The 15,000-nt window shown below is 47.8% G+C and overlaps 2 protein-coding genes across 5 annotated transcripts in view; both read right to left on the bottom strand.

The window, feature by feature from the left end:
- The window catches only part of arid4a (AT rich interactive domain 4A (RBP1-like)), a 40,947-nt gene extending 28,874 nt beyond the window's left edge, over positions 1–12,073 (bottom strand). For 2 of the 4 annotated variants that reach the window (XM_035994400.1, XM_035994399.1), the window contains exons 1-8: positions 10,778–11,032; positions 10,591–10,641; positions 5,990–6,100; positions 3,867–3,932; positions 3,168–3,258; positions 2,768–2,847; positions 1,132–1,229; positions 729–867 (exon numbers count right to left, since the gene is read on the bottom strand). In XM_035994400.1, the coding sequence (XP_035850293.1) occupies positions 729–867; positions 1,132–1,229; positions 2,768–2,847; positions 3,168–3,258; positions 3,867–3,932; positions 5,990–6,100; positions 10,591–10,641; positions 10,778–10,795 (654 nt within the window). In that variant the 5' untranslated portion in view covers positions 10,796–11,032. Of the gene's footprint in view, positions 1–728; positions 868–1,120; positions 1,230–2,767; positions 2,848–3,167; positions 3,259–3,866; positions 3,933–5,989; positions 6,101–10,590; positions 10,642–10,777; positions 11,033–11,842 lie in introns of those variants that run through there. The other 2 variants (XM_035994402.1, XM_035994403.1) reach the window with 2 other exon arrangements.
- Positions 12,074–13,218: 1,145 nt separating this feature from the next.
- Positions 13,219–15,000, bottom strand: part of psma3 (proteasome 20S subunit alpha 3) — a 21,123-nt gene continuing 19,341 nt past the window's right edge. The window contains exons 10-11 of the mRNA XM_031304670.2: positions 14,996–15,000; positions 13,219–13,395 (exon numbers count right to left, since the gene is read on the bottom strand). The exon at positions 14,996–15,000 is cut by the window's right edge and continues 60 nt beyond it. Of these exons, the coding sequence (XP_031160530.1) occupies positions 13,351–13,395; positions 14,996–15,000 (50 nt within the window). The 3' untranslated portion in view covers positions 13,219–13,350. The remainder of the gene's footprint in view (positions 13,396–14,995) is intronic.

Here is a 15,000-nt window from a genome sequence, read left to right as displayed (position 1 = left end):
TTCCTGACCAATCAGCTGTTTACACACTGAACCCTTGTTCCTTTGATAAGCTTTCTCCTGTATTTTTGTAATATAATATAAACACTGTTACACTTTTTGAAACTACTTCAGCTTGTGTAGGTCTATCGGTGCTTTCTGGACAACACACATTTAAAAATACCGCGATAATACCGGAAACCGTGCTAATTTTGGTCACTATAACCATGAGGTTAGATTTTCATACCGTTACACCCCTAGGTGGAATTAGCAAGCTAGCTAACTAGCTACCAGAGGTGGCAGTGGGACGCACGGGAGACGGACAGTCTGGTTAGTCGTCTCCCGGTGTCCGCTGTCGTCTTGGCGGGGAGAGAAGCAGAGGGACCGGAGACTGCTGATTCAGCCAAACGCTGTTTTGTTGTAGGTAGCATAGCAACGGGTTGGATCTCTACAGCTAAGATGAGTTCTGTGTTGTGTTTTTAGCCGAGCGCGAGCAGAGAATGAGCTGTTACAACAGATTGATGATGCCGTGTGGCCTTGTGGTTCTCTGGGAAGTTTGCTGGAAGAGATGTTAATGTTGTGTATATATTTCCACTGAATTTGATGACTCAGCACATTTATAATCCGTGTTAGTTCTCCTTTATATAGATGATTTACCAAATGTGTCCCTTAATGTTTGCAGATTTCACAACATAGATTCTCTGCTGATGCATAAGGATTGTGTGTGTGTGTGTGTGTGTGTGTGTGTTTACCAGAGCCAGGTACCAGCAGCTGGGGTCTTCCTCGCTCTCGATGCTGCAGACTTTTCCAAGCAGCTCGTCGTTCAGCCTCCTCTTGTCCTCCATGTCCTCCTGCTCCTCGTCGCTGGACGAAGACTCGTTCTCATCAGCCCTGAGAGAGAGACAGACAGACAGACAGGTGGAGAGACAGACAGGTGGAGAGAGAGACAGTTAGACAAACAGAGAGAGACAGACAAACGGACGGACGGACGGACGGAGAGAGACAGACAGAGAGAAAGACCGGTGGAGAGACACAGAGAGAGAGAGAGAGAGAGAGAGAGAGAGAGAGAGAGAGCGAGAGAGAGCGAGAGCGAGAGAGACACAGAGAGAGACACAGAGAGAGAGAGACAGAGACATCTAAAGACAGAGGACTCACACAGCGTAAGACGAGCGCCGTCCGCCGCGGTTCGACTTCTTGCCGATGACCGGAGTGCCGAAATGCTCCGGGTTGGTGAGCGGCAGCTGGTCCAGCGTCTGACAGAGAGAGGGAGGGACCATCTCATTTGAAAGATGCTTCAGGTATGAATACAGCGTTTCCTCCATGTTGATTTGACCGTGTGGGCCGTAAATGTTGGCCCACCTAGTTTTGTCACTATTTCTTCCTTTTTTCAATGTTTTTGGGCGCTTTCTTCTATGATGGCTAAGAACATTTCAGTGAGTGAGACCAATCAGTGAATGAGAAGACTATACGAGACATGCAATAATACAGTCAGAGATATTTAACTTTTTGGATTAAATAAAAGCATGTTAATAAACCCATACATGTCTGGCCCTTGATGCGATTCTCATTTTCCAGTGCGGCTCCTTACCGTACGTCTACACCGCCGTTAACCGTACGTCCACACCGCCGTTAACTGTACGTCCACACCGCCGTTAACCGTACGTCCACACCGCCGTTAGTACACACCGCCGTTAACTGTACGTCCACACCGCCGTTAACCGTACGTCCACACCGCCGTTAGTACACACCGCCGTTAACCGTACGTCCACACCGCCGTTAGTACACACCGCCGTTAACCGTACGTCCACACCGCCGCTAACCGTACGTCCACACCGCCGCTAACCGTACGTCCACACCGCCGCTAACCGTACGTCCACACCGCCGCTAACCGTACGTCCACACCGCCGCTAACCGTACGTCCACACCGCCGTTAACCGTACGTCCACACCGCCGCTAACCGTACGTCCACACCGCCGCTAACCGTACGTCCACACCGCCGCCGACTTGATCTTCTAAAGATACAGGAAGTCATTCATTTTCAATGGAAGCTGCTTCTCTCAGCTGCAAGGAGCGGAAAATCTGTCGACGTCACGTTTTGAGCGTTTTGAGCGACCAGAGCGTCAATCAGAAAGTTGAAAGTAGGTCAACTTTATGGTAATGAGCTATGACGCGGTTCAGCGGCAACCAATCAGAATATAGACGTCCTTCACGCTGGCTGATTCCAGAGAAACATACGATGTAAACTTTGGTTCCTACCAAAACATTAGTTCAGAGAAAAAGGAGGAGAAGCTCATCATGGCCGTTGCTGGGTTCCCTATCATTTATGATATTTGCGTATAGGGACCAGTTAACGTTACCTGCCGGTCACATGGTCTCTAAACAGTCCGCTCACGGTGAAGTCCTGCACGGATCAACAGCTGGCGGCTGCTCGCTCTGCCTGCACGCTGCTGCGGTTCAGCGGCTAACGAGCGAGCTAACTGCTAACAGACACCGCTGCGACCAACAACCAATCCACATTCTGTCATTATATATGTCATTTATAAAAGGTTTCTAGTGTCAGTGTATTGGCCGTGCAGTGGCTGCTTGATCTTTTTCCATGATGAACATAGAATGCTGCTACGTCAGAGCGGCCAAAGCCTCAAACAGCTTCCCCGGACTTTCTGACCAGCGTCCTCGGCGGCGGTGTGTACGTACAGTTAGTGACACTGAGTTTGACACCCCTGCTGTAGAGCCTCTGGTGGAAGGATACGGCCGAAGAAGTAGTCCCTCTGTGTGTGTGTGTGTGTCTCACCTCACTCTCTGCGAAATGTCTCTCTCCCTTCAGACACAGAGACGTACGACGGAGAGTCTTCTCATCTCCATCATCAAACACTGAAACACACAAACACACACTTCAGTTAGCTCAACTCAGGAGCCAATCAGAGAGAGGGGTTTCAGTCTTACAGCCTGTTGTGACCCGCTGCCTTCTGGGAAAGTGTGTGTTCAGCGTGATACACACGTGTTTGAAATGTTCCTTATTAGCGAGGCTGATTTAAGAGTTTTTTTCTGACTTAAAGCTGACCCTTGTTAACCAATCATCTACCGTCAGGTGATGTCTCTGTTTAACGGATTAACAGAGTGAACTGAGACTCCTGTGTGGCGTTACGTTACAGCTCAGTGTGGACCAATCAGCAGGCAGGACAGAGACTCACCCACGGTGTAGAGGCTGGCGTCCGTCAGCTTACTGATGACGGCCTCGCTGGATAAACCCTCGTTAGTCTTCACCTCCACAGTGGAGCCCACCTGAACCACACACACACACACACACACACAGACAGAGACACACACACACAGACACACACACAGACAGACACACACACAGACAGAGACACACACACACAGACACACACACAGACAGACACACACACAGACAGAGACACACACACACACACACAGACAGAGACACACACACACACACACAGACAGAGACACACAGAGACACACAGACAGACACACACACACACACACAGACAGACAGACACACACAGACAGACAGAGACACACAGACAGAGACACACAGACAGACAGACAGACAGACACACAGACACACACACACACACACACACACACAGAGACACACACGTCTTTAACACACGTTTACGACTCATCACAACACATAATTACTAAAAGGTTAAGTGTCCTCACTCACACACTGACCAGATTCAAATTGAGAAAACTTTATTGTCTGTCATGACGTAGACGGGGCCTCAAAATACAATCAGCAAAAACCAAACTCACTAGCCAGTAAACCAAGCTTATAAAATACTTTACACTTTAGGATTAAAAAATACAATGTATGGACACAAAGTGACTGTGTGTGTGTGTGTGTGTGTGTGTGTGTGTGGTCTTACCCTCAGCGGTCCTTTGACCTGGTCGTCCTGCACCACCTGGGACGTACTTTCACCTTTCAGATTCACCTGCAGACACAGAGACGCTGAAGACATGTCCTCCAGAGACATGTATGTATGTATGTACGTATGTACATACATACATACATACATACATAAAAAAGCCTCTCCCCCTCATCCTCTGCTCCTTCCTCCCCCTCTCACAGCAGCAAACACCTGTCTTCTTTCCCTGCATCTTCTCCCTATTAACCTATAAAATGACGTGTTTTCTCATGCTGGACGGGAGAAGACACAAAATCAATGCATCTCTATTATTGTGCGGGCATAAATTCTCAGAGTTTTGCGGGTGTGGGCGGAAGTGGACACACACGTTGCGGGTACAGGCGGTAATAGTCAGAAATTCGGCGGGAGCGGGATGAAGAAAACAGTTCCGCGCAGGGCTCTAGTGTGATGCTCCATCTTCAACAGGCTTTCAAATCTGCCTGCAGTCGCAAGTAATCTCCCCCTCCTCCTTCCCCCCTCCCTCCCTGGCATTCATCACGGTGCCACTGAGTGTAAAAGCACGAAAGATGGAGGTATGTCCCTCTTTGGTTAATGTATTATAAAGATGGAGGTATGTCCCTCTTTGGTTAATGTATTATAAAGATGGAGGTATGTCCCTCTTTGGTTAATGTATTATAAAGATGGAGGTATGTCCCTCTTTGGTTAATGTATTATAAAGATGGAGGTATGTCCCTCTTTGGTTAATGTATTATAAAGATGGAGGTATGTCCCTCTTTGGTTTACGTATTTTAATGATGGATACTTTGATTAGTTGGTGGAAGTAATTACATATGAACGAGCAGGTATTTGTGAAAGAACAAAGAGGGTTTGTTGGTAAGAATCAATTCAAACATTACACAGTGGAGGTTTAACATTACTCTGCCTACACGTTTTCTCCAGCGTCCTAGTGGTTCTCTTGCTGTTAGCAGCGCTAGTGGGGCTGAAAAACACACTGGACACTGAACCCAAATATCCTGGGGTAGACCCCCACACCCTGGACTTAACGAGTCCCCCCAAAGGCCCGTTCTGAGCCAGGGAAAACCCTGGCGCTGGGTCTCAACGGGCCGCACCACAACAGCATCGGTTCAGATTTAAGTTTTGCTCCGTTTTGTCGAGCTGAACGCTACCGTTGGCTACGGTTTAGGAGATGAATGACATGTTCGGTCTCAACGCTTTGAAACGAGCTTTGAGGTTACCTTTCTCTGGTTTGGTGGACGTGTCAGAGATACAGCTGCAACAATGAATCGATTAGTTGTCAACTATCAAATTAATCACCAGCTATTTTGATAATCAATGAATCGTTTGAGTCATTTTTTTAATTAAAAATAATAAGGTTTCTTTGATTCCAGCTTGTTAAATGTGAAGATCTTCTAGTATCTTCTCTCCTCTGGGACAGTTAACTGAAGATCTTCTAGTATCTTCTCTCCTCTGGGACAGTTAACTGAAGATCTTCTAGTATCTTCTCTCCTCTGGGACAGGAAACTGAAGATCTTTTGAGTTTTGGACATAAGACGTTTGAGGACGTCCTCTTAGACTTTTTGGGAAACACTGATCCACATGTTTCACCATGTGGTGACATCTTTATAGACCAAACAACTAATCGATTAATCAAGAAAATAATCGACAGATTAATCAACTATGAAAATAATCGTGAGCTGCAGCCCTAGATTTAAGTTTGGACCGCTACCAGGGGCACGTTCAATCTGAGAACGGCGTGAAGCCGTTTGCTGCGGTTTTAGAGATGCACGACATGTTTGGTCTGAACGCTTTGAAACGAGCTTTGAGGGGAGTTTTCTCTGGTTTGGTGGACGTGTCAGAGATGTTAGCCAATCAGCAGCGACGTGTCTGTAAACTCGTGGTGATAAAAAGACAGCGGCGTGTTCAACGCATCACTGTTTGCGTGTTCACTTCATGTGTCCCCCCCCCCCAAAGGCCCGTTCTGAGCGCTGGGTCGTTTCCTCTGGTCTGAATAAAGGTTTAGCTCGGTTTTGTCGGGGCAGAGATGGTCCCAAAAGTTTCTCTGTTAAGGAAGTCTAAAACGTGAACTTCCTGTCCGCAGGTGAACTGGTTCCTGTGGCTCTTACCTTAACTTTCACCAAGCGTTTTACAGTCTTGATCTTGGCCTCGCAGAAGGCTCCTCTGTATTTGGCACTGACATCAGTCCCCACTGTCAGGTAGGCAGGCTCGTCTGCTGCCTAAACACACACACACACACACACACACACACAGAGACACACACACAGAGACACACACACACACACACACAGAGACACACACACACACACACACACACACACACACACACAGAGACACACACACACAGACACACACACACAGACACACAGAGACACACACACAGAGACACAGACACACAGAGACACACACACACACACACACACACAGACACACACACAGAGACACACACACAGAGACAGACACACAGAGACACACACACACACACAGAGACACACACACACACACACACACACACTTTTGAGAAGATGTTTCTATAGAACTAGTTCCAGTTTTTTCCTCAATTTTAATCATTTTAACATTCAAGACTTGTGTGTTAAACATAGTATCTCAGTCACACAAACACTCTGCCAGTTTCAGGTAGTTTCAAACACCAGCGTTCCTCCGCTGTCCTGTGAAGGATGCGTCTGACGCAGGTCTGGACTCTGACACGCGTCAGAGTCCAGACCTTGACCCTAACTCAGGCTACAGCCATACTACCACGGTTTGAATTTTTAAGCAGCATTTTTTAGATAGAAACAATCTCCGTCCACACAAGAGTTTTATCTACAGCAGCAGAACTAATGTGTGTCCAAACTAAGACGTCTGACATCACACATCACATGACCCATCCCACACTGGGCATGTGCGTGGCAGTGTAAACAGGAAGCACATTGTGTGACATTACTCTGCGGTTGAGTATCATGGATGACACAAAATCCTTTTGGAGAAAGAACAACGGTGGAAAGTAAGAGCAGGATTTATTATCTGGGAGAGATACTGTTACTGAAAGGTCTGGAAGAGACAGACAGGCAGAGAGACAGACAGGGGGACAGACAGGCAGAGAGACAGACAGAGAGAACGACAGACAGGCAGAGAGAGAGAGAGAGAGAGACAGACAGAGAGACAGAGAGAACGACAGACAGGCAGAGAGACAGACAGACAGGCAGAGAGACAGACAGGGGGACAGACAGAGAGAGAGAGAGAGAGAGAGAGACAGACAGACAGAGAGACAGATAGATAGAGACAGACAGACAGACAGACAGACAGACAGAGAGAGAGACAGACAGTCAGAGAAGGAGACAGATTAGATGAACTGTGACTGAAAGGTGTGTAAGCTGTCTAACTGATCAGACTGACGGCAGCCTCCTCCAGTATATATGTGTGTGTGTGTGTGTGTGTGTGTGTGTGTGTGTGTGTGTGTGTGTGTGTGGGGGGGGATATAACAACCCCACTTCCCCCGTTCAGGAAAATGGTTCAAAAATAGTTCCAATCGATTTTTAATGATATCATAAATGATGATGATCACAGAACGCTTGTTGATTTGATTTGAATGTGTCTACCGCATCAACTGGCTCACCCCGATGAAACAGCGTCGGGGCCGGCTGCCGCCTTACAGGCGGTCGGCGCCCGGCACACCCGTCCCCGTGCACGGCGCCAGACTGTGTGAGGCTTTTTCTTACTTTGAAAGAAAAGGATCCCCACGTTTAAGGAGCTGCAAATGCTGAAAGTGACGAACGATCAGATGAAAACATCTGGCTTAAAGTTGATGTTGTGTTGATCACCCAGGGACCAAGGTCCATGTTTTAGGTCCGCTCTAACAGCTGATCCGCCAAGTTTTGGTTTCACACTGCAGTTTTACAAGTGCACTAAAGATCTCTACGTGACAAACAGGGATGTACCGAATCCAGAGATCATAGAAATCATTACTGGACCAATACACAACAGAATAGACCCAAACACAGGAACGGAGTTGTAATATAAAGGTATTGTTGTATATTGTTGTACTATTTTAACTTATTGTCAGACTGAAAACATGGTATACTGTATTTGCATATCTACTTACTTTGTATGAACTTCATTTTGTGAAATAGGGACAGGACCAAATAAGCTGTTTGCTTCTGCCTGCTCCTTCTCAAAGTAATGCCTTTTATATTTTAATTTTTGTTAAAATCTGACTGTTTGGGTTTTATTTTATGGTTTTAAAATTATTTATTTTGTTGTTGTTGTTGTTTTGTCTTGCAATATTGAGCAGAAAAAGTGTAGTTTGGCAGAACTTTCAGTCAAAAGAAGGCCATTCAAGTCCAGCTACATGTTCAATCTGTAATGCTGATTAGTCTGGTGGTGGCGAGGACCCTAAACTATACACAACATCACCGCTGTTACAACATCTGGTATCAAACATCTGGAAGAATACGAGTTGTGATGAAGGAATCTACAGACAGCAGCCAGAATGCAGCAACTTCAGGTACAGCAAAGGAAGGACAGTCACTGTTTACTTCATTAATGAGTTTACTGTGTTCATGGACTGAGGATGGGACGAGGACTCAGCAGAATCTCAACCAGGGGATTCAGGATTCAGGAGAACACCAAAAATCTGGATTTGGTGCCTCCTTAGTGACATAACTACGTCCTGTCGTCATCACCGCTTCTCCCGACAGTTGTAACTGATTGGTCTGTAGACGGGTGTCCCTGTCCCCTCCTCTCCTCTCCTCTCTGTGTCTGGTCTGTAGACGGGTGTCCCTGTCCCCTCCTCTCCTCTCCTCTCTGTGTCTGGTCTGTAGACAGGTGTCCCTGTCCCCTCCTCTCCTCTCTCTGTGTCTGGTCTGTAGACAGGTGTCCCTGTCCCCTCCTCTCCTCTCTCTGTGTCTGGTCTGTAGACGGGTGTCCCTGTCCCCTCCTCTCCTCTCCTCTCTCTGTGTCTGGTCTGTAGACAGGTGTCCCTGTCCCCTCCTCTCCTCTCTCTGTGTCTGGTCTGTAGACGGGTGTCCCTGTCCCCTCCCCTCCTCTCTCTATGTGTCTGGTCTGTAGACAGGTGTCCCTGTCCCCTCCTCTCCTCTCTCTATGTGTCTAGTCTGTAGACAGGCGTCCCTGTCCCCTCCTCTCCTCTCTCTCTGTGTCTGGTCTGTAGACAGGTGTCCCTGTCCCCTCCTCTCCTCTCTCTGTGTCTGGTCTGTAGACGGGTGTCCCTGTCCCCTCCTCTCCTCTCCTCTCTCTGTGTCTGGTCTGTAGACAGGTGTCCCTGTCCCCTCCTCTCCTCTCCTCTCTCTGTGTCTGGTCTGTAGACGGGTGTCCCTGTCCCCTCCCCTCCTCTCCTCTCTCTGTGTCTGGTCTGTAGACAGGTGTCCCTGTCCCCTCCCCTCCTCTCCTCTCCTCTCTCTGTGTCTGGTCTGTAGACAGGTGTCCCTGTCCCCTCCTCTCCTCTCTCTGTGTCTGGTCTGTAGACGGGTGTCCCTGTCCCCTCCTCTCCTCTCTCTATGTGTCTGGTCTGTAGACAGGTGTCCCTGTCCCCTCCTCTCCTCTCTCTATGTGTCTGGTCTGTAGACAGGTGTCCCTGTCCCCTCCTCTCCTCTCTCTGTGTCTGGTCTGTAGACAGGTGTCCCTGTCCCCTCCTCTCCTCTCCTCTCTCTGTGTCTGGTCTGTAGACGGGTGTCCCTGTCCCCTCCTCTCCTCTCTCTATGTGTCTGGTCTGTAGACAGGTGTCCCTGTCCCCTCCTCTCCTCTCTCTATGTGTCTGGTCTGTAGACAGGTGTCCCTGTCCCCTCCTCTCCTCTCTCTGTGTCTGGTCTGTAGACAGGTGTCCCTGTCCCCTCCTCTCCTCTCTCTGTGTCTGGTCTGTAGACAGGCGTCCCTGTCCCCTCCTCTCCTCTCTCTGTGTCTGTAGACGGGTGTCCCTGTCCCCTCCTCTCTCTGTGTCTGGTCTGTAGACAGGTGTCCCTGTCCCCTCCTCTCCTCTCTCTGTGTCTGGTCTGTAGACAGGTGTCCCTGTCCCCTCCTCTCCTCTCCTCTCTCTGTGTCTGGTCTGTAGACAGGTGTCCCTGTCCCCTCCTCTCCTCTCTCTGTGCCTGGTCTGTAGACAGGTGTCCCTGTCCCCTCCTCTCCTCTCTCTGTGTCTGGTCTGTAGACGGGTGTCCCTGTCCCCTCCTCTCCTCTCCTCTCTCTGTGTCTGGTCTGTAGACGGGTGTCCCTGTCCCCTCCTCTCCTCTCCTCTCTCTGTGTCTGGTCTGTAGACAGGTGTCCCTGTCCCCTCCTCTCCTCTCTCTGTGTCTGGTCTGTAGACGGGTGTCCCTGTCCCCTCCTCTCCTCTCTGTGTGTCGGAGGTTTTCCAGCTGACTGCGTCTCTCCCCTACTGCTGGGTCTCTTTCTGTTTGGTTGCGTTGTTGAGAAGCGAGACACGGGAACTTCATGCTGCAGCATTTATTCCGAGACTAACTGAAACCTACACCGTACGTTTCCTACCAACTGCTGATAGGTAGGGTAGGTGTGAAAGCCCCTTAACAGATCCATCACGTCAGGCCTGCAGATAGTAACAGATGTGTCGGACTGTGATGTGTGTGATCGTAGCTGTATAAACTGGACAGAGATGCGTCTGTTACCTGGAAAAGATCCCAGTACAGGAGCATCAGAGCCCAGTTTAAAGCCCCCAGCAGACTGGGAACAGTCAAACACTCACCTTCATCTTCCCGGCTATTTGAGGGAGTCCAGCTCGGAAGATTGTGGATCTCTGAAAGACAAACAGGACAGGACTTGTGAGGAAAAGTTGGCACTACAACAGAGGACAAAACAGACAGAAAGGGACAAGGTGTCCTTCTGTCCTGAGGTTGTTTTAACAATGCTAAGCTAACCTAGGAGCCACTCACTTGTGTTAGCTCAGGCATTCTTTCCCCCTTCCTTCCCTCTCTCCCTCTCTCTCTCCCTCTGGAGCAGATCACATATGTGGCACAAACACTAACTTAGCAGCGTTGACTTCGACTGACCACGGAGCCGCCGGTTTCCACCGACCGTAGATGAAATATTCGCGGGTTTGAGAGCAGACACCGATCGGATCAGGACGGTTGTGGCTAGAAGCGATGCAGCTACGGCCGGAAGTTACGTATAATTACGATAAATCTAGGCTAAAATAATAGTATATTTTTAATACTTTGACCCAGGAAACGCGGGTTTTTGTTCATCGGGAGGGTTTGTACCCAAATCACGATCTTTTTCCTAAACTTAACTAGTCGTTTTAGTGCCTTAACTTAATGCCGTGTCCGTAGCTGTGTCCCATCTTCGACCCAACTGTTTAGAACGCGTCCTTCCCGCTCCGCTCGCGAGCCCCTCTGTGAGTCACGTCGCCATCACAGAGCTCGCCATGTCAGCTCGGCTAGCTCGGCTAACTTTACCTCCCCCTCCACCCTCCCTCCCTCCCAAAACCGCCTGCTAGCGACCAGCTGCTGGGGGCAGACACCCGGTACATACATAACCGAGTCTAGACACGAGAAAAGTCCAAACAACGGCTGTTTTGAGCGGAGAACCGAGCCGCGGGTACACTCTCCGGAGCTAAATTTAGCTAACGTTAGTTGGCTAACTAGCGACTCAACTACCGTTCGCTGGTTAGTGGATCATATGGAGATTTAACCCCTCTGGTAACAGCTCGGCTAGCGGCAACGTTAGCTCCTGTTTCAGGGCGAAACTAAGTTTCTATCGAGCCGAACCGGGCTATGTGACGGAACATATAAACTGTTTTATTTATTTAATATCTCCACAAAGAAGAAGCTTCACATTTCTTCACTGCCGCTGCCATTCAGTTCACAGCCAAGCTAACCGGAGACCTCCCGGCCTCTCCGGTGACATCCACACGGCGTTCAGTCTCCGGTCTGCCGGTGATTTTAACCGTTACCAGTTTTAGTTGGGTTCAGGGCAAAAGAAAAAGGTTTTTTACTCACATTCAGGCCGCGGCTGCTTCCTCTCTCCTCGGACTGCAAAGCGATACACGAACAACAAGCTGTTGAGCACCGAGCTCTGTTTCCCGACACGCGATTGGCTGCGGTGACAGCGGTGGTCGCCACGGAGAAATCTGATTGGTCGAGCGATTCCTCGATTTTGATAGGACATACCTCTTCTGGCGTCGCTATTAGTCGATACGAACGCGGCGCCACGAGGGAAATGACGGCATCTGCTGGATAATTGTCCAATCACAGGCGAGTTCGAAAGAAAAACCCGCCACTGGACATCACAATTGGCCTCGCGCTTTTTGTACCCAGAAACGGCGCGTTGCAATTGGCTGAGCGGGCTTCCTTGTCTGTAGTGACAATGTAGGAAGCCCTGCCCCGATACGTGCTGGAGCTCTGCACACCAAACTCCATTCAAAAATCTTCGGAGTTAGTATAACCTTGTTTATCGACACGACTGTGTCAATACTTAATACATGTAAATAACAATTAGAATTTGTAATACATCTGCTCACAAATCATCCGTTAATTTACTCAAAATCTAAACAATTACACCGGTTCGTGTGGTTTGCTAGTGCGTTTCAATGGGAATGCTACTGGACCAAAACAACCGGAAAGAGGTCAAATAGTGAACAACATTTTAAAATGTATTTATATACACACTGCTTGTTGCATGACAGGTATGCCGAACTTAAGATGTGGTATTGTGACTTTGTTTAAGGTCATAATTTGTATTCTGTCACGTCAACAACACGCCGATGACCGCCGTAAACATTAAGTGTACATATTTTCAAATGAAGTTTCGCGATGCGGTTTCCATATGCGAGACAACGGCACATAACAGGGACTGTGTTGAGCCAGGCTCCCCAACAAACTGCTCCACTGGCGTTGTTACTACACATGCGTTCAGTAAACGAGCTTAATTTAAGCCTGAAGACGATGAATGCATATTTTTTTAAGGATAATCCAGGGAAAAAACGCCGATTTTGTTCGGAGACAGTCGGTGTTTGTAAAGAGCAGGAGTGGGCGGGCTGTTGGCGCTTTTACGTAACAGGAAGAGTGACGACAAAGCCATATATGTCATCTTGAGTGTGGAGGTTATTTCTACACAACAGATGCAGAGCGAGCTGCCTGTCAGGAACCATTCATGCTGACAGGTTTATGGTCTGTCAGTCATCTGTCAGCAGGATGACCACTAGCTATTATTAACAATAATACATGTTGCTTATGTGCAAAAACATAAATAACTTAAATTTAATGAAAGTACTTAAAGTATGTCATCAGTAAAATGTCGTCTGACAGTTAATCAGCTGATGGACACACACACACACACACACACACACACACAGAAAAACACAAACAAACTCAACTTTCTTCAACTTTTTTTTATTGTCAAAGCTGAAATTCATCAAACCAAAAGCAAAAACAACCAGCGTGAACATTCATCAACTATAAAACATAAAAAATAATCTGATGTGTGAGAGCCGTCAGCAGAGAGGAGTCTACATGTTGTCTTCATCGGAGTCATCCTCCTCTTCCAGAGAGTCCTGAAAGACACACACACACAGATCAGAGACAGACACACACAGGGATCAGAGAGACAGAGAGAGAGAGAGAGAGAGAGAGACAGAGAGAGAGAGAGAGAGAGAGAGAGAGAGAGAGTGTGTGTGTGTGTGTCAGAGATGTTAACAAGTCATTTTTTTGGAAGTCCAAGTCAAGTCTCCAGTCTCTGTCCATCTGATCTGTCCCTAACACTGTATTGTTAAATCTTATAAATTCATAGCATGTCCTGTAGCTCCCATCCATACAGTCCAGTATCAAAATCAGCTGTAGGAGAACTTTATGGGGTCTACTGCAATACAATCTGAAGAAACACTAATTAAGAACTCTTGTTTCAACTTCATAACTGTATTTTTCAACATTGTGGTATCTGCACTAAGGAACATGTCTGTCTGTGTTACTACCTGGCTGTAGAGCCCAACCTCATCATGTATTACATGTTTCAGTGTTCAAAGTGTGAGGGAAACATCTGTATAGAAAGTTAATACACCAACCATGGTGTAAACATGTGAGAACTGATACTTTCTGTATTACTATTTAACAACAACCTGGTGAAATATGAACCTAAGTCTGTCACATCATATGGATCCAACTATAAACATACTATCTGCCTGTTCCCTAGTCTAGAAATCTAGACCACCCTAGCAGCAGCAGATGTAATCTGCAGCCAGGGTCGTCTAGCAACTCTCCGTTGGCTTGCGAGCTGGAAAAACCAAACTCTGGTCAGGCCAATCACATCGTGCATAGAGTCGGTGGGCGGGGCTTATGGCTGCTGCTGCTGGTGAACAGCGGTCTCTGGAAGACTTGGAGTTCAGCTTCTCTTTGAGACAATAAAGAAATAATTCTTAAAAAAGGAAGCTGTTTTCACAGTTTAAAGTTGAATGTATCAATTAGCCTTGCTCTGATTGGTTGGAGAGCTATCCTATTGGTGCAGAGGGAATTTCAAAGACAACCGTTTATCCCGCCCCTCGGATTGAGCCCAGCCAATGGGGAGTTCCCAGACCAACATCTGGATGTGGGTCAGACCCAGACCAACATCTGGATGGGGGGCTGGCTGGTCAGGCTACCTGTTCCCAGCATTAGCACAAGACTAGCGATGGTTAGCTTGTTACCTGTGGCGATATATGCTAAATGTAACGTCTCTTTCACGTTATCCAGTGACTGACCTGTCTGGGAGCGTTTGGAGATGCCTGATGAAGTTCCACGTTGTTGATCCGGCATCATTTATCTTTAACCACACACCTTGCATGTAGCTGTTCTCTTACTGCCACTGTTAACCAAGTTATTGAAAGCTAAACTAATGACAAAAGGCACAACTCCAGGAGGACTTGGTGTCACCATGTCAATGTATTTTTATGTGTGAGTGAGAGCACATAAGGCATGGAGCATGGGTTACGCTGCACATTATGGCAGAGGGCCGGGGACATGAGGCTCGTCATACGTTTCCCCAACGTATATGCCCCAATAAAAAAAAACAGAAATACATGAATACATTTAGATTTAAAAAGCAATAATGTTGACGAGTCTCGAAGCTCGAGTCTGAAGTCAGCTGTTTGTGTGTGTGTGTGTGTGTGTGTGTGTGTTTACCTTGG

This window comes from Sander lucioperca, chromosome 18 (assembly GCF_008315115.2).
Source record: "Sander lucioperca isolate FBNREF2018 chromosome 18, SLUC_FBN_1.2, whole genome shotgun sequence".
Taxonomy (NCBI): Eukaryota; Metazoa; Chordata; class Actinopteri; order Perciformes; family Percidae; genus Sander; species Sander lucioperca.
The sequence above is the reverse complement of the archived record's forward strand: the minus strand, read 5'-3'. Positions and strand labels throughout refer to the sequence as shown.